The sequence below is a fragment of the Phoenix dactylifera genome, chromosome 1, assembly GCF_051530095.1.
Source record: "Phoenix dactylifera cultivar Ajwa chromosome 1, Ajwa_hap1_PhDact_Kaust_v1.1, whole genome shotgun sequence".
Classification (NCBI taxonomy): Eukaryota; Viridiplantae; Streptophyta; class Magnoliopsida; order Arecales; family Arecaceae; genus Phoenix; species Phoenix dactylifera.
Genome location: NC_143190.1, coordinates 37,147,307 through 37,171,661, shown reverse-complemented (window position 1 = coordinate 37,171,661; position 24,355 = coordinate 37,147,307). Strand labels below are relative to the sequence as shown.

Here is a 24,355-nt window from a genome sequence, read left to right as displayed (position 1 = left end):
GCTATGAATCAGATAAAGCTGGTGCTATGTTGCTGATGAGAATATATGCTGAATACCTATATGGCAACAACCAAATTAAGAGAAGAATACAAAAAGAAACAAGTTGGATGTCACAGTAGCCAATCTGCCACTGGATGGTGAATGGCAGTTCAGAGAAGAAGAGACTGGCTTAAACTTAAACAAGGTTTCTACTTATAATCTTATGGTTGTTTTCCTTTTTTATGCGTATAACATTTTTTCCCCACCTATTTCTAAGGTACTTTTTGGCCTTGGTTGCTTAGGAGAATAAGTATAGAGCATATGCGATGATGAATAAATATCTAGTATCTAATCATTTGTTTTTCTTTTGGATTAGATAGTTGAATTTTTCTAATATATATCTATATGCCATGGTCCATGTTTGGATGAGAAATGTGGGGTTTCACTTTCCATGCTACTTAAATTCCACACAGATTAGGTATAAGCTGGAAGCTTGCAGGATAATGACATATTATCCATAAAATTATGTTATAGAAGGCCCTCTGGATATGTATACATCTTTTGAAAGGAGCCGAACCTACGTGGGAGAAGGAGCATTTGAGCAAGAGGTGATTGGTTGTTTCATGGATGTGTTGCAAAATGGGCACTTTGTTGGTGCAGGCATATATTCCTTTTGACCGGAGTGTTGCCTGTTATAATTTTTCCTTCTGGCTGCTAGCTAACTAAAAATTTGCACCAAAATTAAACAGGGTTAGGTATGGCTCAAACAAATCCTATGGCAATTGAGTCTTTTTTTTAATGGGATTCCTGATAATTGAATTCCAGAAAATAATGCATTGCAAGTTTTAGTGCTGAGTTGGTAGTATGTAATTTGGATACTAGTAAGTTTTAGTGCCAAGCTCGTACCGAGCCCAAGCCCGAGCTTATATCGAGCTCGAGCCCGAGCCCGAGCTTATATCGAGCCCGAGCCCAAGCCGGGGCCCGACTTTGTATCGAGCCCGGGCTCGAGCTTGAGCTCGTAATTGAAACGAGCTTAAGTCCGAGCCTTTGCTTTGCCAAGCAAGCTCGAGCTCGAGCCCAATATAGAGCTCGGTATCGAGGCTCGGGCTCGGCTCGGCTCGTTAATAGGCCTACCCAATTCGTTGACGACTTATGCGAGGCTAATCAGGGAAGCCTTTCGAATCCATGGCGAGCAGCCTCTCTCCAAAGCCAGGGCCGTCTCCGGCTCCTCCTTCGCTTCTCATTTGGAGCAGGTGATCCTTATGAACCCTAATTCTCCTCGATATTACTCTCCATCCTAATCCTCTTCTATGCATAAACCCCAACACAAAAAAAATACCTCCAATCTCCAAAATCTGTCTATAAATCGAGGTTCCAAATCATGCCCTCTGCGGCTGACTGTCCAATATCAGCTACCTTTATCTTTTATTTTCTCATCCTATTTCAGATTCAGAGCTTCCGACCCATTTCGGGATCCCTACGCTCTGAATTAATAGATCTCTTGTAATGAAAATCGGTAACAAAGATCTCAAAGTTTCTACATACGTGATTCTTTTTTAACGAAATATTGGTGAGGGTGATTAAGAGGTTCTTATGGTCGAGTTAAAGAAGCCTTTGTCCCCAATCATCAGAGCATCAGACACTTAGGAATTAGGCAATTGTAATATTTTGTTGTTCTGACCCATGGCTTGGTTGACTTTTTGTTCTTTTTCCCTTGAACTTATTTGCAATTTTTTTATTTTTTTTTAATTTTTATTTTTTGGGCTGGGAGGGATGCGGCATTCCTTGTGAAGCCTAATTGGATGAAATTGGATATCTTGGATCATTAGGCAGAGTTATATGCAGGCAATAAGTGAAAGATGATAAGGAGTGCTGAGAAATATAGCCTCTCTGCAAGCCACAGAAGTGTGTGAATGCGTATGATAAGACAGTATTTTGCCAGATTCTTTGCTCCACCAGATCCTCTCCTTCTTGCCAATGAATCGAGTCATTGGCAGTGAGCCTCTTGTTGGAGGTATTTGTGGATCTGGCTCCAACCCAGCATTTGTCCCCTTGGCAGACGATGCAGACACCATTGTTAGATTCATTGGCCAGTCATCTCATGCTTTATGAGGACAAGTTCAGAATTCATGTCCAAGTTTCTTTTTCTCCATTCTAGGTATGTCAATGTTTGTCGTCTTAATTCATGGCTCCTCTTCCCTACAAAGCATGATATAGTAGATCTTGACATTGTTTTGCCTGTGGATTCTGGGACGATTTTGAATTTTATGATACATCAAATTGGGTAGTCTCCAACTTCTTGAAGATTTAACAGTCCATGGATGCTATAGCAGAGAACTGTCGTCATAGAAACTCACGAAATTGAAGGTACAGAAGTCATTTGATGTTCTCTTTTGGAGGACATTGATCTTATAATAGATGTTCCCTCTGTTGTCTCTTGAACTATGTGGAAGTATCTGGCAGCCAGCTTATATTTTATATTTTATTAAAACTTATCATCTATTACCGGCAGTGGTGTTAAATTTACAAATATGCTTCTGAATTTTGAATGTTTTATCTGGGGACTTTTTGTTGGTTGGGCTTCTTAAAAATCTTAGTGATGCTAAAACTGAAACTTTGTGAATGTGGATCCAGCTATGCTGACACCAAAACTTCTGCTCAGTCTAATAGTTCAGGTATTGATGTGTGCAATACATTTAGACAAGAATCCTGACATAATATAGATATGAATAGATGTAATATATAAGCAACCTTACTTTGACAGATTCTGTTGTTGTTTTGCTTTTTAATAGTTTGAAGGAGTGAAATCATGAAAATACAGAAGCATGAAGCATCCATAATACAAACAGCAAATATGTGGCAACATTATTTCCTAGTTTGGGATTAGCAGTTAGGAATTTCATTGTTTTAGGGTAAGAAAACAATTTTTTGTCACAAATTTATTATCAGGCACATGTGCAGTTGTGCTCATTGATTTTGCTTTTTTTTTGTGCGTGTGAATGTGTGATCATCACAAAAATTTGATTTCAGGACTCTTTCAATGTCTGTGTTATCCCAGCTCGGTTTTCTCAAAATTTGAAGTCATATACATTAGGTGAAGTTTTTTCCATTTGTAGCAACCTTATCCTTGATACTTATCTCAGCAGGTACTATTCCCATGTAATTACATAATAATGTTTGATGATGTATCATGTATTAATCTCTGTATGTTGAGCTAGTTTCACATGATCAGCTTTCTTTACCTACCTTGGATGAAGAGTTTGTCAACATACGTATAGGTGTTGGCATCTCTGCATTGCTTGCATTTATGAAGCCCAAGGATTGGCAATCCAAAAAAGTAGGATTTTTAACTCCTGTAAGATGTTTTTCCTTTTCATTTGATTATTTCACATATCACGCTTGTGATTTATAGTTGTACAGAAATAGCACAGGGAACTTAGAGTCATATTTAGGCTTTTTTGCTGAGATTTCTCATATCTTTAATGGGAAAAAAATGCAAAAGAAGGCTTTTGGCAACAATTCTTATGTAAGTCGTTTGGTGTAGACATCATAAAATCTTCTTCACCATTCAGACCTAATTAGATTTCCATCTTCCATAAGGAAAGCCATCTAGAATCTTTCCTGACAATCAAGTTTCATCTCGTCTTCTATGTTTTCCCCTTTGACATGTTGACAAATCCAGGCTCCTTTCCTTATGAGAACCTATGAAAATTTTCACAGACCTGGACCTTACCATCTCACTTGGTGCTCCATCATTACATAATCTATGGGTTTAAAATCCTTCACTGACTTCAACAAATTCATTCATTGGCTATCTATTTTAAGTTTTTAGGCATATGTGAGCTATCGTTTTTAATTTTTGTAACACATTCAGTTCAACATTTCTTATCTTATAGGCTCATAATTGAATCATGGGCCTTACCAATTGTCTAACATTCTCAACTATAATAGAAATGTCAGACTTACTATCATCTCATCATTTTCTCTTCACTTGCAAAGTCATTTGAGATCATGCATAACAACCAAGTACATCTTCACTTCATCTGCATTTCTTATGTATATTTATTGAGTTTACCTATCAACCACTTTAATATTCCATATAATATATTCAAATTTAGTTATTTCTGTCTATTATGTACCTTAGGCATTTATTTAATATGCTTCTATTCCATGTACTATGTGTTAGCTATGACTCTCATCATCAAAAGCTGTTTTTTTCCCCCAATTTTATGTTCTTTTACCAACATTATATCATCAACCAATAACCCATGTTACCTCCTATTTGTTCGTCCATGACAATGCAGGAAAGCAGGAGCTTAGGGCTACCCTTTGTGTACATCCCTAGTGAATGAAAACTTAGTTTTTTGTTAATTGTTTTCTTTACTACTTGATAAGCTCATTTGGTATATATGTGGACCTAACTTAAAGGTTCTCATTCTAACCTCATGTCTTGCAACTTAAAGTTCAAATTTATGCCAAAATGATGCCGACTGACAAGGTTATGAACTTACAAATTTGCTGAAGTATGCTCAAGGGATTCCAGCAGAACATGGTTGCTAACATAGTCCCCACAGAACATTCTCATGGGTTGACAGCTTGAACATGCAATCTGGTTCATATGACTATATCATATTGCTTCGTATCTGGTTGCATGGACAAACTGATTTAGAATACAACCATTTAATTTGATATGCATAATTGAACTTTGAATCACTTCTAATCCTGATATGCTGATACTCTATGGATACCTAATATTTTATCTCTTTACAGAGGAGAGGAGGGGACTAGTAGTACTCAGAGCTTTGTTGTCCTTCCCATAGTAGGCATGGGGGGTGTCGGCAAAACTACACTTGCAAGGCATATTTTATGCATGAGAGGCTTTTCCCTAATGACAGAAGTCAGGAGAATCATTTCTCACTGAAAAGGTGGTTGGATGGGTCTAATAATCTTGATATTAAGGAGATCTGAAACTGAAAATGAGTATGTGATGCATGATATAATTAGAGAGTTGGCAGCTTATCTTTCTTCAGATGATTGTTTTGTGATCAATGATGAGACTGAACAAATTCAACCAGGAGTGCGCCATCTAACTGTTACAACTAGCAAATTGGATGCATTTAATGATTTGAGCATGGTTGAAAATTTGAGAACCATTTTGTTCTTTGGCAATTATGAAACAGGTGAATTTTATAAGGTTCTTAAGCGCATTTTAAAATACTCGAAAAGCCTGCGAGTGTTGGATTTATCTTACAGTAACACAGAAATCAGCAAACTGCCAAAAGCTATTGGTCACTTGTCACATCTACGGTACCTGGATATCTCTAACACTAAAATCTGTTGGTTGCCGAAGCTATTTTGTAAGCTTTACCATCTACAGGTGCTAAACTTGCAGCTGTGCGATTTTAATGAGTTACCTGAAGGAGGGAGAACTAGATTGGCAATGACATGACCTCAGGAGAGTCGCATATGGTCAACTTCTTGAGCAAGGAAAGGATTACCAAATTATTAGGCAGATGCTGGAGATTGTCACAATTAGAAAACTGTAGCTCTTGGAGAGAGGTTAGTTGCCGAAGCCATATCTCCTGCTCTTCACTTAAGCAAACAAGATGACTGCAACTGAAAATCTTCAGAATCTGGAGCGCAGGTAGGCTTCCCAGGAGAATCCCATGATTGTTGACTAGGAGGCTGTCATCCACATGTAGTTCATTGAGAGATAGCAAACCCTGGTTCTGACACAATTGCTCTGGGTGTAACGACTCGCATAAGTTGGACATCTTGCAATCTCTAACTGCTTCAGATCAGTGAGGGACTATAATTCCCCTTGGAAACTCAGCTCTGGGCAGTTTGAAAGGCATAAGTCTGTAAGGGCAACCAGGTTAGACAAAGACAAAGATGTCATGTGTGGGTAATAAGATCTTTAACATGGTGAGCGAGGTGAGTTTTTGTAGACATTCAGGTAATGCGCTGCCAAGGTCACCACATGAGTTGATTTTGAGCTCTGTAACTAGTAAGTTTAGCATGAGGAGGGCAAATTTTGTCAACTTCAAACATTGCTCTATGTGGAGTTTTTGGAGGCAAGAAAATAACCGTTGGCCTTGTACTTCTTACCACTCCTCAAATTCCTTCAAGTCTTGTAGTTTCAGATCCTCCAAAGATGGAAACGCACCATTAACACCGCCATAGAGTTTAACACCAATTTTTCTCAGTGCAGGCAATGTTTCAATATGCAGGACCCTGAGAGAGAGAAGTTGCCCAAGGGGTGGAAGGCTTGTCAACTTGTCACAAGAACTTAGATGAATAGATTTTAGACTAGTGAAACGTTCTCTATTGACCAGCCAACTTGGAAACATATCGCTATCATAACCCTTGATTACTAGTTCCTTGATATCACAATAAGGTTCGATCCCTTCAAGTAGCCCTTTCAAGTTAGGTGTATTTTCGCTTTTTGAAAATAATTTTGAGTATTCTTGTTAAAATGAAGCCGGATCTAGTCACTGGCCCATCTTTATCTCAAAATAAAGATGCAGTGCATTAAGGTGCCTCTTTTCCCTTAGTTTTGCATTCATGGCCTCTTCCTTGCTATCAATAGGCATGGGGGGTGTCGGCAAAACTACACTTGCAAGGCATATTTTATGCATGAGAGGCTTTTCCCTAATGACAGAAGTCAGGAGAATCATTTCTCACTGAAAAGGTGGTTGGATGGGTCTAATAATCTTGATATTAAGGAGATCTGAAACTGAAAATGAGTATGTGATGCATGATATAATTAGAGAGTTGGCAGCTTATCTTTCTTCAGATGATTGTTTTGTGATCAATGATGAGACTGAACAAATTCAACCAGGAGTGCGCCATCTAACTGTTACAACTAGCAAATTGGATGCATTTAATGATTTGAGCATGGTTGAAAATTTGAGAACCATTTTGTTCTTTGGCAATTATGAAACAGGTGAATTTTATAAGGTTCTTAAGCGCATTTTAAAATACTCGAAAAGCCTGCGAGTGTTGGATTTATCTTACAGTAACACAGAAATCAGCAAACTGCCAAAAGCTATTGGTCACTTGTCACATCTACGGTACCTGGATATCTCTAACACTAAAATCTGTTGGTTGCCGAAGCTATTTTGTAAGCTTTACCATCTACAGGTGCTAAACTTGCAGCTGTGCGATTTTAATGAGTTACCTGAAGGAGGGAGAACTAGATTGGCAATGACATGACCTCAGGAGAGTCGCATATGGTCAACTTCTTGAGCAAGGAAAGGATTACCAAATTATTAGGCAGATGCTGGAGATTGTCACAATTAGAAAACTGTAGCTCTTGGAGAGAGGTTAGTTGCCGAAGCCATATCTCCTGCTCTTCACTTAAGCAAACAAGATGACTGCAACTGAAAATCTTCAGAATCTGGAGCGCAGGTAGGCTTCCCAGGAGAATCCCATGATTGTTGACTAGGAGGCTGTCATCCACATGTAGTTCATTGAGAGATAGCAAACCCTGGTTCTGACACAATTGCTCTGGGTGTAACGACTCGCATAAGTTGGACATCTTGCAATCTCTAACTGCTTCAGATCAGTGAGGGACTATAATTCCCCTTGGAAACTCAGCTCTGGGCAGTTTGAAAGGCATAAGTCTGTAAGGGCAACCAGGTTAGACAAAGACAAAGATGTCATGTGTGGGTAATAAGATCTTTAACATGGTGAGCGAGGTGAGTTTTTGTAGACATTCAGGTAATGCGCTGCCAAGGTCACCACATGAGTTGATTTTGAGCTCTGTAACTAGTAAGTTTAGCATGAGGAGGGCAAATTTTGTCAACTTCAAACATTGCTCTATGTGGAGTTTTTGGAGGCAAGAAAATAACCGTTGGCCTTGTACTTCTTACCACTCCTCAAATTCCTTCAAGTCTTGTAGTTTCAGATCCTCCAAAGATGGAAACGCACCATTAACACCGCCATAGAGTTTAACACCAATTTTTCTCAGTGCAGGCAATGTTTCAATATGCAGGACCCTGAGAGAGAGAAGTTGCCCAAGGGGTGGAAGGCTTGTCAACTTGTCACAAGAACTTAGATGAATAGATTTTAGACTAGTGAAACGTTCTCTATTGACCAGCCAACTTGGAAACATATCGCTATCATAACCCTTGATTACTAGTTCCTTGATATCACAATAAGGTTCGATCCCTTCAAGTAGCCCTTTCAAGTTAGGTGTATTTTCGCTTTTTGAAAATAATTTTGAGTATTCTTGTTAAAATGAAGCCGGATCTAGTCACTGGCCCATCTTTATCTCAAAATAAAGATGCAGTGCATTAAGGTGCCTCTTTTCCCTTAGTTTTGCATTCATGGCCTCTTCCTTGCTATCAATATTCTCAAGATTCTAAATTAATAGCTGCCCTCGAAGTTCTTTTAGGTCCTTTAATTCTTCTATCTTGTGACCCTTCTTCTTTCCAACGTGGAATTCCTTTAGTTCTTGAAGGCAAGTAAGTTTCTCAATCCCATATATTAGAGAAATTGTCTTAGATTCTGCACACAAATGGTGCAAGTTAGTCAATTTGTTCATGCCTTCAGGTAACTCATTAAAATCGCACAGCTGCAAGTTTAGCACCTGTAGATGGTAAACAAATTGACTAACTTGCACCATTTGTGTGCAGAATCTAAGACAGTTTCTCTAATATCTGGGATTGAGAAACTTACTTGCCTTCAAGAACTAAAGAAATTCCACGTTGGAAAGAAGAAGGTTCACAAGATAGAAGAATTAAAGGACCTAAAAGAACTTCGAGGGCAGCTATTAATTTAGAATCTTGAAAATATTGATAGCAAGGAAGAGGCCATGAATGCAAAACTAAGGGAAAAGAGGCACCTTGATGCACTGCATCTTTATTTTGAGATAAAGATGGGCCAGTGACTAGATCCGGCTTCATTTTAACAAGAATACTCAAAAGTATTTTCAAAAAGCGAAAATACACCTAACTTGAAAGGGCTACTTGAAGGGATCGAACCTTATTGTGATATCAAGGAACTAGTAATCAAGGGTTATGATAGCGATATGTTTCCAAGTTGGCTGGTCAATAGAGAACGTTTCACTAGTCTAAAATCTATTCATCTAAGTTCTTGTGACAAGTTGACAAGCCTTCCACCCCTTGGGCAACTTCCCTCTCTCAGGGTCCTGCATATTGAAACATTGCCTGCACTGAGAAAAATTAGTGTTGAACTCTATGGCGGTGTTAATGGTGCGTTTCCATCTTTGGAGGATCTGAAACTACAAGACTTGAAGGAATTTGAGGAGTGGTAAGAAGTACAAGGCCAACGGTTATTTCCTTGCCTCCAAAAACTTCACATAGAGCAATGTTTGAAGTTGACAAAATTTGCCCTCCTCATGCTAAACTTACTAGTTACAAAGCTCAAAATCAACTCATGTGGTGACCTTGGCAGCGCATTACCTGAATGTCTACAAAAACTCACCTCGCTCACCATGTTAAAGATCTCATTACCCACACATGACATCTTTGTCTTTGTCTAACCTGGTTGCCCTTACAGACTTATGCCTTTCAAACTGCCCAGAGCTGAGTTTCCAAGGGGAATTATAGTCCCTCACTGATCTGAAGCAGTTAGAGATTGCAAGATGTCCAAACTTATGCGAGTCGTTACACCCAGAGCAATTGCGTCAGAACCAGGGTTTGCTATCTCTAAATGAACTACATGTGGATGATAGCCTCCTAGTCAACAATCATGGGATTCTCCTAGGAAGCCTACCTGCGCTCCAGATTCTGAAGATTTTCAGTTGCAGTCATCTTGTTTGCTTAAGTGAAGAGCAGGAGATGTGGCTTCGGCAACTAACCTCTCTCTAAGAGCTACAGTTTTCTAATTGTGACAATCTCCAGCATCTGCCTAATAATTTGGTAATCCTTTCCTTGCTCAAGAAGTTGACCATATGCGACTCTCCTGAGGTCATGTCATTGCCAGAGAATCTATTGGCTGCCTCTCTTAAAGAATTGCATTTCTCGAGATGCCGGCTGTTGAAGGAACGGCACCAAAAGGAGGGAGAACCAGATTGGCAAAACATTGCCATGTACCTTGCATATGTATTGACCACAAGACCATACAAATGCCGCAAGAAGAAAGCTTAGACACGGCTGCTACTTCTATGTCTTAGGTATATGATCTGCTTTCTAGCTTTTGTGCACATCCCTCAGTTACACTTTACATTTGCTTTGCGTATTAATGATTTCAAATTCTAGTAATATACTAGGACAACATCTTATGCCGGCCAATATTATCTGCCCTCCCTTTGTTCTTTTTTATTATAATCATTGTTTTTCACAATTGATTAGATATTCTATTGCTTAAAGAGCTCAGTAACCTCTCTGTAATCTAATCTCAGATTGAGAAATCCAGTTCCTATTGTTTGTGCTAGTAACACATTGATTGAAGTTCCAAAGATAGTCTATGGCACCTAAGGACAATTTGATCCTTGTATGAGATATCGTGCTACCACTAGGTATATGAAGTCCCATGTTATATCCTGTTAACCCACAACTATGTATTTTGTTTTGTGATCTAGCAATCTTATCATATAGTCTGATGGCAATCCTGCACTTAATCAATTTTTTCCCCTACATTGTACTTGTTTACATTTCTAAGGTCATGCCACCACCAGCTTTATGAGGGCATTGCGTCAAGCTACAGCATACTGATACATGCACATGTATTTTTAAGTGTATGGCTTGTGCAAACAATCACAGCCTGATTTGTGGTCAATCTTTGCATTAGCAACTGATTGAGGTCTCTTGGTGTGTTGCTATAAAGGAGGCTCATTTGGGAATTTGATGGGATTCAAGTTATTTTTCGAGGATGGATGAGATTTGGTTTGTTAATGACATTAAAAAAAAGTAATCACTATGTATGTACTTGTGCAAGTTTGGGATAACATCAAGGTTGCAAAAGTACCAGTCAAGATTTTGCTAAACTTAATAGATGCCAGATGAGCATTGCCTTTAGAGTAAGGAGCTGATTGGCCAATGACTGTTCACATCCCCCACATGCATATCGATCTGGAAATGCTATGAGATGGTATGACAAAGCCACTGCTACTTCCATTGTTTAGGTCCACTCTCACTTCCTATCCTTTATCTGGCAGTAATATTTTGCATTATTCATATATTAACGGCCTGACCGCAATATTATATGCGGACAACAGTTTTTGTAAGTCCTTATTTTCCAACTCTTTTCCTTCTTTTTTCTTTAGTCATATTCATATTTCAATTGTTTGAAGAGCTCGCTGGTCTAATTGGGAATTCTCTTGTTAGATCTCAGTAACGGTACATGTTTTTTAGGGCTTAAAGCACACATTCTGTATTTTGTCATCTAACTGCACTCTATTCATCTATCGCATCCTTGCAGGTAAATAGAAATATTTCCATTGCTTACCTGGCATTTTAAATTTCTAAGGTTAGCTTGAGATGAGAAACTCTAGGAGGCTTTGTGCCAAGGTATCACCACTTATTCACGATTTAGATTTGGTAGCGTATGGCTTTCGCAACAAATTCAGTTCAAAGTGTTTTCATCTTCTAGCACCTGATCAGTCATTCAATTCTTCTGATAGGTTGCATTGGACTAGCCAACTTCAAGGATGCGACAAGCTTCAGTATGTTAAAACTGTTTCATACCACTTTACGTCCCTGAGCTGAGCCCTGAATCAGTTTTAATCACCTAAGAAATAGTCTTGCTAATTATCTCAATTTGAAACCCCAGGACATGCTGCGATGTTCCACAAGGAAGCCAGCTTCCAAATGTTCTACACTGAAAAGCACTTCATAGGATCCTGACATGCTGTAATGGACTCTCATTTGGAATGCCACAAGTTTGCGCATTTTTTTCCCTTCTTTTCCTTTCCTCTCATTTATTTCTTTTTATTTTTTGTTTTTATTGCTGAGAAATGTGATCGCCATGCATTTGCATGCATCCTTGGATGATAAATTGCAGAGTTGTTGAAGTTAAATATGAGTAGTTTGGGGTGTCACAAAATATGATGTAAGGTCTTACTGGATGTTCAGCGCATATCTTCTCCCCATGCCCAATGTTCAGCACCATCTGGAAAGCAATCTGCTGAGAACTGGGGGTTCTTCATGCACAATCCTTTTTCGACTATCTCTGCACTGAATGGGTCCAGCAGAACTTTGCTAAGAACAGCCGGCACATTATACTAATGGTGCTCGTAGCCGTGGCTTGGTCTTGTTAAAGAGAAAGGAACGCCAGACTTTTCCTTAACAAACACAGACCCATTGCCTCAATTGCGACTGAAGCACTGCATACATTCAATGGTTGGTCACTAATCTGTAGACACAGCACTCTTGCAGATTTTGCTGTGGACTAGGGTGAGGCATGTTCGCAATCATCTGGTCGACCTCTGAATTCTACCTGCACCTTTTTGGTATCTCTAGCAATTGAAGATGACAGGTGGCAGGGGCTTTGGCACAGACTCTGGCACAGCACTGGCTCTGTCATGAATTTCTCTCTGCTACTGGAAAACTGCTGGTGTCATCCCCAACTCCCTTACTTGGATGGCTGAAAACTCTAGTCACTGGGTCTTCTTTCGACCGGCTCATGGCTAAGGAGAATGAAGAGCTGTAGAATGATGAGATTGCTCCTGGGGCTTTACACATTTGAGGTTCTTGATGCTGGAGATGCTCCCAATTTTGGTTCATCAATTCTCTGCTAATGTAATTGATCACTTGATCTCACTTCTTTTGTAAATACTTTTTCATCTTCAATAAAAGTCGGGTGGCTATTTACTTAGCATACTTTTCCATCAAAAAAAGATCTTACTAGATGTTACCACGCTTGTGTAATTCTGTTTCCTTTTCTTACTATTGCAGCCTGCAATCTGAGCTGAGGGTAGGTATTTCTAGTTGTCCTCACTCTCTCTCTCTCTCTCAAAATAATTAGACAATCTTCTTATGACGCCAATATGGTTATCTTATTGGATTCTTAGGCAGCAAAAGAAACCTTCTAATCTATAAGTTTACTTTAATCATGGATACGACAAAAATATGTTTTCCATAAAATTAAACATTTTTAATGCTATAGATGACCATGCATGCCTGCATTTCAGAGAGTGAAAACATAGACCAAGTTTCAAGTGACTTTTTATATAGATGCTGTTCTCATGACGTACGTTTATAAATGCTACCTTGTTGACTATAAATCTGAGAAAGTGCTTATATGGTGTTACTTATTGTGGCATACACAATTAATTTAAACTTACTGATTATAAGGTTTCTTTTGCTGCCCGCTGAATTCTATAAGATAACTGTATTGGTGTTCCATTAGAAAAAAAATACTACCATCTTCAGAAAATGATGGTTTTAAAGTGAATATGATTTTCTTATTTTTCCTTGAAGCTTCCATTTTTTTTCTCTTTTTGAGCAAATGGTGGTGAACCAGGCACAATTTACCTAAAGTAAAATGAGTTGAAGGTATTCTATTGACATGAGATTGTTTCTCTTCAACGATTTCTACAGACATTCCTGTCAATCAAGAAATACCCTTGATTCCGTTTCCTTTATATAACTAAGATTGAATCTATCATGACAGGAATTATAAGAAAAGGTAAAGTTAAAGTGACAATGTCAGATTTGACATGACATGTTGAGGTCTTTGGCAACATGATCTTTGTAAGTAGAGTTTGAATCTCATTATTTTTTTTAAGAAAACTTTTTTCAGAATCCTTTTCTCCCTCTTCGGCTTTCTATTATGCATGGGAATTTTTTCTTTAAATTTTTATTGTAATTAGCATACTAATGTTTGACAATATATACCCTACTCAGAAAATATTTAGCTTTTGCTCCTTTTTTTTTCTTCAGCATGAAAATGAGTTATCTTACAGTTCAGCTATATATTCCGTGAACATATATGCACAATTGTCTTATCTATATGCGTTCAAAGATCATAAGGCTTGTGGGTGTATGTGCCTTAAACTGTCAATGTACCTATGCTATTTCTACTGAATATTTGCATGTTATCACATGGTTTTCATCTTTTCATATCATGTACAGGGGATCTTGGGCAGAGTTTTGACTCAAATAGCACACTTTCTCATTATGAATCAAATCCCAAGGCAGAGGCAGTTCTATTTGTTGGAGACCTTTCTTATGCGGATAACTACACTTATCATGACAATGTCAGGTGGGACACATGGGGCAGGTTTATTGAGAGAAGCGCTGCGTATCAGCCATGGATTTGGGTTGCAGGAAATCATGAGATAGACTTTGCAACTGAAATTGTGATTAGAAAGCGTATTGCATCTATATATGTTTTTGATCATTGGTTAGCTTTAAGTACTATTTATTGCACAATATTTTCACTTATGTTATAAAGTTAATTTATTTTTTATGTTATAACGTTAGATATCTTCCAGTGAAATAAAGCATCGACAGATGGTCATGCTAAATTGACGATTTCTGCTAACAATAGTTGGCTGGCATTTGTATTTTATCACTGTCAGAAGTTGAAGGACTTAAGAAAAGCTTTGATACATACTTTGAGAAAGCTGTGTGGTAAATCAGGAAGCGTATCTCAAGCATTGAGCATATTGTAGAGGTCTCTAGTTTTGCATCAATAGCTGACTGATAGAGGGATAACAGATTGGCATGGTACAAACATGTAACACAAAATCCAGAGGATGCTGCAATGATGAACGGGGGTTGGGTTTCTGTCGAAGGGTTAAGAAAAAGAAAGGAGAGATTTAGAAGAGTTGGATGAAACTTGTGAAAATTTGACAAAGGTGAGAGTGACAGAGGTAATTTTCATCCCAAATGGATGGGATGAAGCTGGATGGTTAAAGTTATGGTTATATCATGTTTATATTGACGGCTAATTTGTTTGGGTCAAGTGGTTAGGGATCACTAGATTTTGTCGGGCTGTATGGTAAATTATACTGTTTATAAGATTTGAGGCTCATGCTTGTTACTTTCTTTCAAGTTTTAGGAAAATAAAATTTTATCTTATAGATTTTGAAAACAAATTTAAACTGATTTGATATTTAGAATTAAAAGTGAACAAGTTGGAGCATCTTTTGGGGGGGGGGGGGGGGGGGGGGGGGGGGGTGCAAAATGGATCGTAGGGCAGGAGATTGTTTCATCTCGGCCGGGCAGACCACAACACCGACCAGTCAGGACCACAGTTCTGCTTAGAATCAGACCGATCACGGACTCCGCCGAAGGCTCAGTTGACCTCAGTTGGATTTCTTCGCTGCTACGACCTGCAATAACATCTTCTGACGCTTATAATGATGTTTTGGGCCCGAGCTCGGAACGTCCTGCTGTGTCAGCTGCGAGCCAAAAAGTTCCTTCAACCACAGGATTATGTAACGACGCGCACCGACCGAGCTCGGGGCACCCTTATATTCGACGACGCACCTCGACCGAGCTCGGGCGCCCTTATATTCAACGACGCGCCCCGGCCGAGCTCGGGATGCCCTTTATATTTGACGATGTGGCCCGACCTTTGAACTCGGGGTGCCCTACCGTGCAAATCTCGTGATAGGGAAAGCTAGGCCGACTTCACCACCCGCCAAACCGACCTCGCCGAATACATGATGCGACCTCCTATCGAGCTCGGCCTCGCTCATGACCGCATCCACATGCATGTCTATGCCTGCGCCTGCCTATGTGGCCGTACATTACAACTTCACTACGCCATGCTTTGCTTGCTGGCCAATGACAACCAAGGACAACGCCATGCTGCTCATACATAGGTAACAGGGTAGTCAAACTAGTCAAACTTTCATTTATAAAAGATTTGCAGGGTATCTTACTGGTTGGTACAAAATACTTTTAAATAGTTTATATACACAAAAGGTATGTTTACCCAAAAGGAAAGAAGCCCTAATCTACCAACATTATCCGAGCCCAAGCCTTTGATCCTAAAGCTAAATGGGATAGTCTTCTAGCTTGAAGCAAAATTAACAGCTCTTTCAGACTCTTGGTCGCCTAACTTGGAAATGTTTTATATACTTGGGGCTTCATCGATCTGAATTTCTTAAGCTTTCATATTGCCGAATCTTTAAGTAAAAGACTTCTATTTATGTAGGAGTCCCGTCTTTTAGAACAAGGGTCATGAAACATGGTTTGGAACAGATGCAGCTGATAAATTCTTATGTTAGAAGTTTGTATGAAATGCCTTCTATAGAGTGAACATATGGCAATGTATGGCCCACCAATATGGATGACACTGAAGTTTCCCTTCATCTTTTTCCTCTTTTCTGAATAAACAAGCTCTATGATTAATTTGAAATTTCCCAGATACAAAAGTCCTTTGAAGCTCATTGTGGATCATGCAGACATCTGATGTAGTATACTGAGGACATTTCTTTTTGTCTTCTGATCTTATCGGTACTTCATCGTTTATAAGATTTATGCTGTTTAAAAACAAAATGCTCTATAGCGAGGAACAGTTGAATCTATTTAAGCTTACTGGAAGGAGACTTGGTGCTAAAAGGAAGAATGAGATCCAGGAAACTCTGATTACTTATATCTCTATCTATGTCATTGTTGCACAATGACACTTAAATCATCTATGTGTTGGATGGTGATCTTTGCAACGTTTACTTAAAAAAAAGACACAAAAGAAAAATCGCCCATTCTCACAACATCGAAGAATATTTTCAGATGATTCATCAACTAATCTAGACATTTCTCTAGGAACACATCCAGTTATATTGACAGCACCACAAGATACAGAGCATTCACATAAGAGGATTTTAGGTACATTATCCGATAAAACAAAACAAAGAACAAAGGAGCAGCAGCATCAGCCGATACCTAATTAAGCCCACATGCAACACCTAACAGAGACTGAACGAAACCCAAATAGGATCCGTCAGATCTTTCGAAAGATCTTTCCACGCATGCCAAACTGATTCATAAACACCGTTCTTTAAGTTCAGCGCTTCTATGTGACGGAACTGGCCATCCCAATACTGGAGAAAATCAAAAAGAGCTTCGAAATAGACACAATCTTCTCCGAGCCCAGGAAAGTCCCTCGCGCGGGCCATCGAGCAGTGACCCAGCGTCAAAAACAATGTCTTACCATCGATCCCGTTAATCTCAGACCACTCGAGCAGCCGTGCACCCAAATCCAGCTTAAAAAGTTTGAAATCCTTCGAGACACCATTGTCTGGATCGGCAAACTTCGAGCTATGGGCAAACAGTAACAGCTCCGCTTCGGATGCCTTCCCCAGGTAATATTTAGCAGGAACAGTGGAGGGAGGAAGCAGCGAAGAAAGGATGACTCTGGAAGGAGGTGCAGCTTCAGCAGCAGCAGCAGCAAGAGCAGCAGCATAGATGGTGAGATGGCCATGCCGATCCAGCACAAAGAATTGCCCCTTGGCATATGCGACGGAGGAAGGGACGCCAGCTGAATTGGCTTTAAGCAAACTCCAGGCTCCATCTCCTGGTCTACAGTAGTGGATGTCCTTGGAGCCATCATGGCACAGCACCATCACCACCCAGTCGCGCTGAGAGGAATCGGGGCCCAAGGATAAGAACCCTTCCCAGCGGTAAAACAGGTAGGACCAGTCGAGGCCCGGACGCTCGCGGAAGCTGGTCGGTGGGGGGAGCTGGATTTGGGCGCCGGTGACGGGGTTCAGCAAAGACACGCCGATGGCGGCGATGTCGAGCAGCAGCATCCATCCGCAGGACGACGCGAGGATCGTCTTGTTGCTGGTTCCGGGAACGGAGAGGGTGTGGGTTTTTCCGGTGTAGAGGCTAAAGAAGGAGCGGGAGTCAATGAAGAGGTTGTGGGGGAGCAAGAGAAACGGGGGCTGGGGGCGGAGGTTGCCGGGCTGCGCGGCGGAGCGCCACGACTTGCAGACGGAGCGGAATCGGATGTAATCCGAGAGGAGACCCACCTTCTTGGCTATGAGCTCCAAGAGCTCCTCCGGAAGCTGGGACCATTCTGGCCCTCTTTTCTCTTCTTCTACTCCTTCGGTACGGGTACAAGATGATGCCATTGCCCAATTGAGAAATGGGAAGGACTTCTATGAGATTATGTGACAACCCGTCACCTTGCTGCAGAAATCGTTGGCCCAACAACTAGATCGAATCAAGATGACTCTTTTCAAGATCTTCCAGAGATTGGGGTTAGCGTTTATAAGAGGAACGGATCGAGACGGAGAGCGGAACTGAAAAAAGTTAGGGTTCGGAAGGGTTACCTGATTCCGAGAAGAAGCATGGCAGCGCCGGTGTCACCACGGATTGAGAAGAGGAGGAGGGGGAGGAATATGTGACCCGATCTCTCTCTTCTTTTTTTTTTCACCATACATCGATGGAAAGTTTGCTAAAGCTTTCGCAATTCAACCTTTTTAATTACGTAATAAATAACGTCGGTTTTTTTAAACAATTAAGTGACACGTTTCATGTCAAACTGCAAACATGTGGCAGACTTCTGTTGCAACAATTATTTCGAAGTCCCGAACGAGATTGTTAATTATTTTTGGTAAGTTGCAACGCCGGCAGTTGCCTTGTACGAATACGGTAGATAAAATTAAGTCCCCGAAAGGATGATAAATTATTTTTCAGTACTTATTTTACTACTGCATTTGGCCTCTAATCTGATCCCAATGATTTAAGGTGATCGCATTTGGTATCCTATGTTCATGTGATTAAAGATTTTCAAATATCTATGAGTAATCTGTATTGTATTATATGAGAACCAAATATCATTCTACTTATAATATATTATTTTTAATATTAATAATTATTTTGATTAGGAATATAAGACAAATAGAAGTTATATATTAAATTCTTTCATTATATAAGTATAAAATAAAATAATATATTTCTACTATAATAAAAAATGATCATTGAATAATAATATGATTTATAATATAATATAATATAATATATATATATATATAATATTGCTATAATATATTAACCGTATATTGATTTATGTCAATTTTTTCTACCGGACTAAGGAGCATTTTTTTCTCAACTTTCCTTCTAAGATCACTATCTTGGAATGATTTTGGATTTCAGACCTTAAGAACAGGTATCCCCTCACTGGGTTGGACGGTGATTTAAGAAATGGGGACGATTTAGGATCACTGTCACTTGTGATCAGCATAGTGCAACCAAACGCGGTGATCTCATCACTTCCAGCTATATTATTCTTAATCTTAAGATGATCATCCCTTGGTGTTAACTTGCCATCCCCAATAAATCTGCGAATAGTCTATTCGAGTTCTGCTCGGAAAAAAGAAACTTTTCTTCTTTTTTTTAATGTTTTTTTGGCCCAAGAAAATTTTCCACTGCCTACATCAAACCGGTTTAAAGGTCTACAACAACCCAGAAGACTATATAAGTATGGTCCTCGTTTTAGACAGAGACACTAATCTACTAGTTAACTAGATGGCATCTGGTTAGTTGGGTCAAGTCAATGAAAAAACCTTTCACCCCCATTAGATCATTCAGACAAAGACCCCTGCAAGTATGATTGGAACCTATAGCCGCATGGAAATCCAAGCTGGGCCATGTCTTGATTCAGCCATAATACAAGATAAAAGAAGATTATACTATTCATTTTGTCTTTACATGAAAATTTAATAATGGCGTGAATAATAAAAAAAGATAATTTGAGAAACTATTATTATGAACTATTGTCATTAATTTTATCAACAAGAATGAAGTACAACCTTAATTAAACTTTCATTTCTCAAATAAATAACCTTAAATATGTGAACCAAAAATCTAAACTTGGTATTGGACTGATAACAAAGCAATTAGGGGTTTTAAAGTCATAGGTTTTCTATTAAGTTGGATTGAGAAAATTGGGACTAGATGGAGGGATGTAATATTTAACCTATTTTTGACCTAATTATCATGCCTGTCAAGCTGAGCCAGGTTGAGTAGGAAATAACATGTGACGAGTTCGAAAAAGATATATCAAACCTAACCTAGATGGGCTGGGACCGGAATGAATCAGCTGATGTAAGGCTATGGTTCTGCTAAAGGAATGACACTAAAGAAATCTCTTTAAATTCTTGTAGTACAAGTTCAGTCTTTTATACTGGAAATGGACTTGTTTCGGGTAAACAGGGACAGAAATTGGTTGAGGGATGCTGTATTAGAGGTGGTAATCGGATCAGGTTGGTCAGATAAAGCTCGCATCGGATGCAGATTGGATCAAAAATTTGTTAACCCGAATCCAACCTTTCTATTAAATATGTCAAAATTTCAGATCTGAATCCATCTTGTTTATTAAACAGGTAACCGACTGCAACCTACATAACTTCTTTATTAAATAGGTCAAGTCAGATTAAATAATTTTTTAATAGATTAAATGGATTTAAATAGGTTAAACAAGTTAAGCGGGTCGGGTTAAATAGGTCTAAAATAGGTTAAACAGATTTTAAACAGGCCATTCACGGGTTGGGTTGAAGGATCAGGTCATAAATTGCCACCCCTATGTTGTATTGGTGGTATTTTGTAATGGTCAAATGGATCTCCACCATAATCTCCAGAGAGATTTCCAAGATATCAATAGATTCTCAATTGATTTGGATCTCTAATCAGACCTCCCCCATTCCCTCAGAAAAAAAAAAGAGAAGAAAAACTCCTCCCTAGCTTCCCTAAATACCTATCCAGGTTATTAATCTGTGGATTTCTGCAAACCTTTGTTGCTTGTGTTATTCGGAAACTCTTCATTTACTTCTTCCAAAATCCCTTCAGTGGAAATTACAGCCTCTGATCTCCTCTTTGAGCCACCAAGAAAGCAATCCAGCACCATTGGTATTGCCAAAACCATCAGTAATGTTTTACATGCATATGGCTTCGGCTGGTCTGTTTCTTGAGCATTTATATTACTGCACAAAGTGCTAAAGGTAAGATTTTCCTGATGATTACTTATTTCCGCAGGAATGCGGAGGCTCCATGTCGAGAAGGTTTTCTTAGAAGTGTCACAGTAACCATGTGACAATCGAATTCGGGGACTTTCAGAAAAGTTTGAAATAGAAACAGTTAATATATTCTTATTTCAGAAGTATGCAATGCAATGGCCTGAAAAAACAAGCAAATGGCAATGTATTGAACACCAATAAGGGCAATATTGGTGTTTCTTACCCCCTTTTCTGACCAAACAAGCTCATTCGTTGATTAGGAATTTCATTGATTTGAAATCTTACTCTGTTAATTGCTTTATGAACTACTTAGGAACCAAATCTAGTTTATGAAGAGCATGTTTTCTTGGTATTCAAATGTTAGATATACTTCATCATTTATGTAATTCATGCTCATGACGGGGTTCAAGAATGTCTGATGAAGTCTGCATGGAGGTCGACGCCCAACCTCGGATCTTGCTTACCGTCGGGCTGAACCATATAAAGAAGAGAGAAAGAGACAGAAGAGAGAGAGAGAGATAAAAACAAAACCCTTCGTGTTTTCATATAAGAACACCTGTCAATATGTTCAGGTTCCGTCCTTTAGAGAGGCACATAATTGTGAAACTTTGTCTTTCAGGGTACACCGGGAATTGGAAACTGATTTGAATAAGTGGGATCTTCAAGGAATTGCCTGTTTTTCCAGGAACTACTGTAACATCCCAGGACCTCACCCAAAATAGCTAGCCGGAAGATATTATTTGAGTTCCTTGATCCTGTATAAGTATCCAAGATCTACCCAGCGAATAACCGATGTGGGACTAAACACACGCCCGCACGGATCCTCACAACTACCATAATGTCGAGCGTTTGATTATTAATATCAGTGATCTAAGACCATCTTCTGCATGTTCTCAATCCATACTTAACACATTTTAATTTTTCCCTCATTTGATAGTTTCGTGTTGACATTTCAGAGATTCTGGGAACAACATGGATAGTTCGATGAGTGTGGATTGGAAAAAGTACCCTATCTTCCCACTTGCATCTCCTTTTCAGTACCAAGTTTGCTTCTTGCATTGGTGAACCAAGTTTCATCCTCAACAACTTCCTAAAGGACTGTGAAGAGGAAATTAAGCTGCTAAGATCATAGTCTAGAGTTGCAAGATGCTTGGTGAAATGTATATTGGCATCATCTACGCTGAATCACCTTTTAAATCTTATGCAAAAAAACTGCTAGTTTTATCGAGAGATTTGGTAAATGCTTAAATGTACTATTATAAGAATCCAAAGTTGGTTACTTGATACTTTTTCCTCCTATAATTGTTAAACTTTGGACAATAGATCTATATCCTTCAATTATGAAGATCAAATAAGTGCATTATTTTTTTTCAAAAAATTAAGTGTTATTATATTTGTGCAGCTTTCATCATCCAACAAATGAGCTGACCATGAAAGGATGATGGCCACATTTTCTACTACAAACATATTTCCGCTATATCGGTACGCCATCTGTACCGGATACTAGTGCCAAATTGATAAAGTACGGTATATTTTATACCGTTCAATTCGGGTTGGTACGGCGTATCTCGTTGTAGCACGTAGGAGGGTCCCTGGACATTGTTTTTACATGAATAGATGAGCCAAACTACTCTCAAACGCATGACTTCAAGTAGGCTTGCCTACAAGGGTTTAGGAGGTCCCAGCATGATACCTCCAATTCTGTTGAAGTAACGCCGACCAAAAAACTGCCAAAATACTGTTTAAGATTATCTATAGCAAAGAGGTACTGTGATTTAAGTTTGAGCAAAATTATTTGCTGAAGTCGAAGAAAGCAAATACACATTGATTTCTTTCCCTGCTGTGCCAAAATTCATTTAACATGAAATTGGATGCCTTTTTTCTAGAAAAAAAAAAGGAGCAAAGATGGTAGCAAACCACCACATAAAAGCATTTAGCCGACTTGGCAGCATGGAATGGAGCAAAATATTTACTTAGAGAAAAAAAAAAGTTGAGTTACATTAGGACATGCACTAAAACGTGTACCAGCTAAAATCAACAACAGAGTTACAAAACCTCTAAATATAAGAAGCATGTAGCCACCTAAAATTCCAAAATGAATTAAAAATGCGTAAATCAGCTGCCAACATGAAAATAGTGTGGGACTTCATTCATGGAATAATAGCCATAATGTATATGGTAAAACTAACCTCCAACTCTTTTACTATGGGCTTAGCATAATTTGAGTAAAATGATAGTGGTAACTGAATAGTTAATGCAAAACCAGTATCACTTTATCTGGATTATAACCATACTAATGACAACAAATTGGCTTCTTCTCTCTGCTGTTGGTACTCTAAGCTCACCATGAGTCCCATCTTCAATTTACAGTATAACAGCGTAAAGCTTCTGCCATGCATTGTTCTCTTTCTAAAAATCTTAAACAAATAAAACAGATACCATACTGTAAAACATTGCGATCATTTTGTTTGACAACAAAACATCAAAAATCCAAATGAAATGTCCTTCGTAAACTACATTAGGTGTTCCAAAACAAAAGAAGTTCGCATTGAAATTGATCAGATAACTTTCAAATGTACAAAACTTCAAATCAATCAAACAGTTTCTTTACCCCAGAAACAATAGAATCTACAGAACTCTCCTCTTGTCCCTGTGTATTCTTTTAAATAAGAATTTATCAGCTCCATCTGTTGTGCACTTGCTTCAATGTTCCTAAATTCAGATTTATAATGATGACACGAAAACCTTCTTGCCATCAAATGTCTCAGTTTGCTTAAAATCCATTTTGTAGCAGGTGAAGAAAATCTGCACCTGTTACCCTTTGTTCGACAATCGAAAATGCTTATGAAAAGAAATCAGCCAATACCTTGCATGAAGTAAGATGGAGAAAAGTGATGCCAGGACGTTCAAGATGACACAATTTCTAAAGACTACCATCTTTATAAAAAAGAAGGCATATCTGAGAATGAAAATTAGATAATGCAAGAGTCCTTTCTTTATAAAGATCCTGAGGAACCTTGGCCATATCAGGTGAAGTACCAAAGACTTGGCGTAGACACATGCATCTTCTCGCCAAACCAGAAACTATATTTATGATTTCGAGTTTATTTCCATCAATGATGAATTCATCAAATGTACATGCAATCAAATACGAAACGCGGAGGGCAGGACACAACCTGACAGGAGTTTGTGCAATGAGCCAAAGCAGAAGATTTTCTCAACCAATTTGGAGTGTGACACCTTGAACATTGTGTTCCAACGCATAGCGGATCCACTGGTTGATATTGCATGCAAAGGGACCGGTCCATAAGTGGAATCCCTGCAAACTGGAATTGTCATGGTGGCAGATTACATTGTCGATGAGATGATGAAACCGATGCATGGCACCAATGTTTGTGAAGGGGGATTACTGAATTGGAGAGGATGCGGTAAGGATTTCATCCGAAAGCCGGCTAATTCTATCGACGCCAATGGCCTCAGATCGCTTCCATG

General features: G+C 39.0%; 2 protein-coding genes and 1 long non-coding RNA gene across 6 annotated transcripts in view; 2 read left to right on the top strand and 1 right to left on the bottom strand.

The window, feature by feature from the left end:
* Nucleotides 1-1,238: 1,238 nt before the first annotated feature.
* LOC149768611 (uncharacterized) overlaps nt 1,239-24,355 on the top strand; it is a 31,558-nt gene continuing 8,441 nt past the window's right edge. For both annotated transcript variants that reach the window (XR_016413221.1, XR_016413220.1), the window contains exon 1: nt 1,239-4,123. This is a non-coding gene — a long non-coding RNA (uncharacterized LOC149768611). The remainder of the gene's footprint in view (nt 4,124-24,355) is intronic.
* LOC103699263 (uncharacterized) lies at nt 4,122-11,843 on the top strand. The gene is made up of 4 exons (XM_089927380.1): nt 4,122-5,425; nt 6,667-11,456; nt 11,570-11,611; nt 11,719-11,843. The coding sequence occupies exons 1-2, from the start codon at nt 4,913-4,915 to the stop codon at nt 7,192-7,194; spliced, it is 1,041 nt and encodes a 346-aa protein (XP_089783506.1). The 5' UTR covers nt 4,122-4,912; the 3' UTR covers nt 7,195-11,456; nt 11,570-11,611; nt 11,719-11,843.
* Nucleotides 16,607-18,325, bottom strand: LOC148715214 (F-box protein At4g35733-like). Of its 3 annotated transcripts, none has more exons than XM_088723491.2 (2): nt 18,179-18,325; nt 16,607-18,035 (listed from the first exon to the last, which is right to left on the bottom strand). In XM_088723491.2, the coding sequence occupies exon 2, from the start codon at nt 17,975-17,977 to the stop codon at nt 16,811-16,813; it is 1,167 nt and encodes a 388-aa protein (XP_088579617.2). In that variant the 5' UTR covers nt 17,978-18,035; nt 18,179-18,325; the 3' UTR covers nt 16,607-16,810. The 3 variants fall into 3 exon arrangements, with proteins under 3 accessions (XP_088579617.2, XP_088579613.2, XP_088579609.2); XM_088723487.2 differs by having other exon boundaries at nt 16,607-18,059; nt 18,179-18,322; XM_088723483.2 differs by having other exon boundaries at nt 16,607-18,091; nt 18,179-18,319.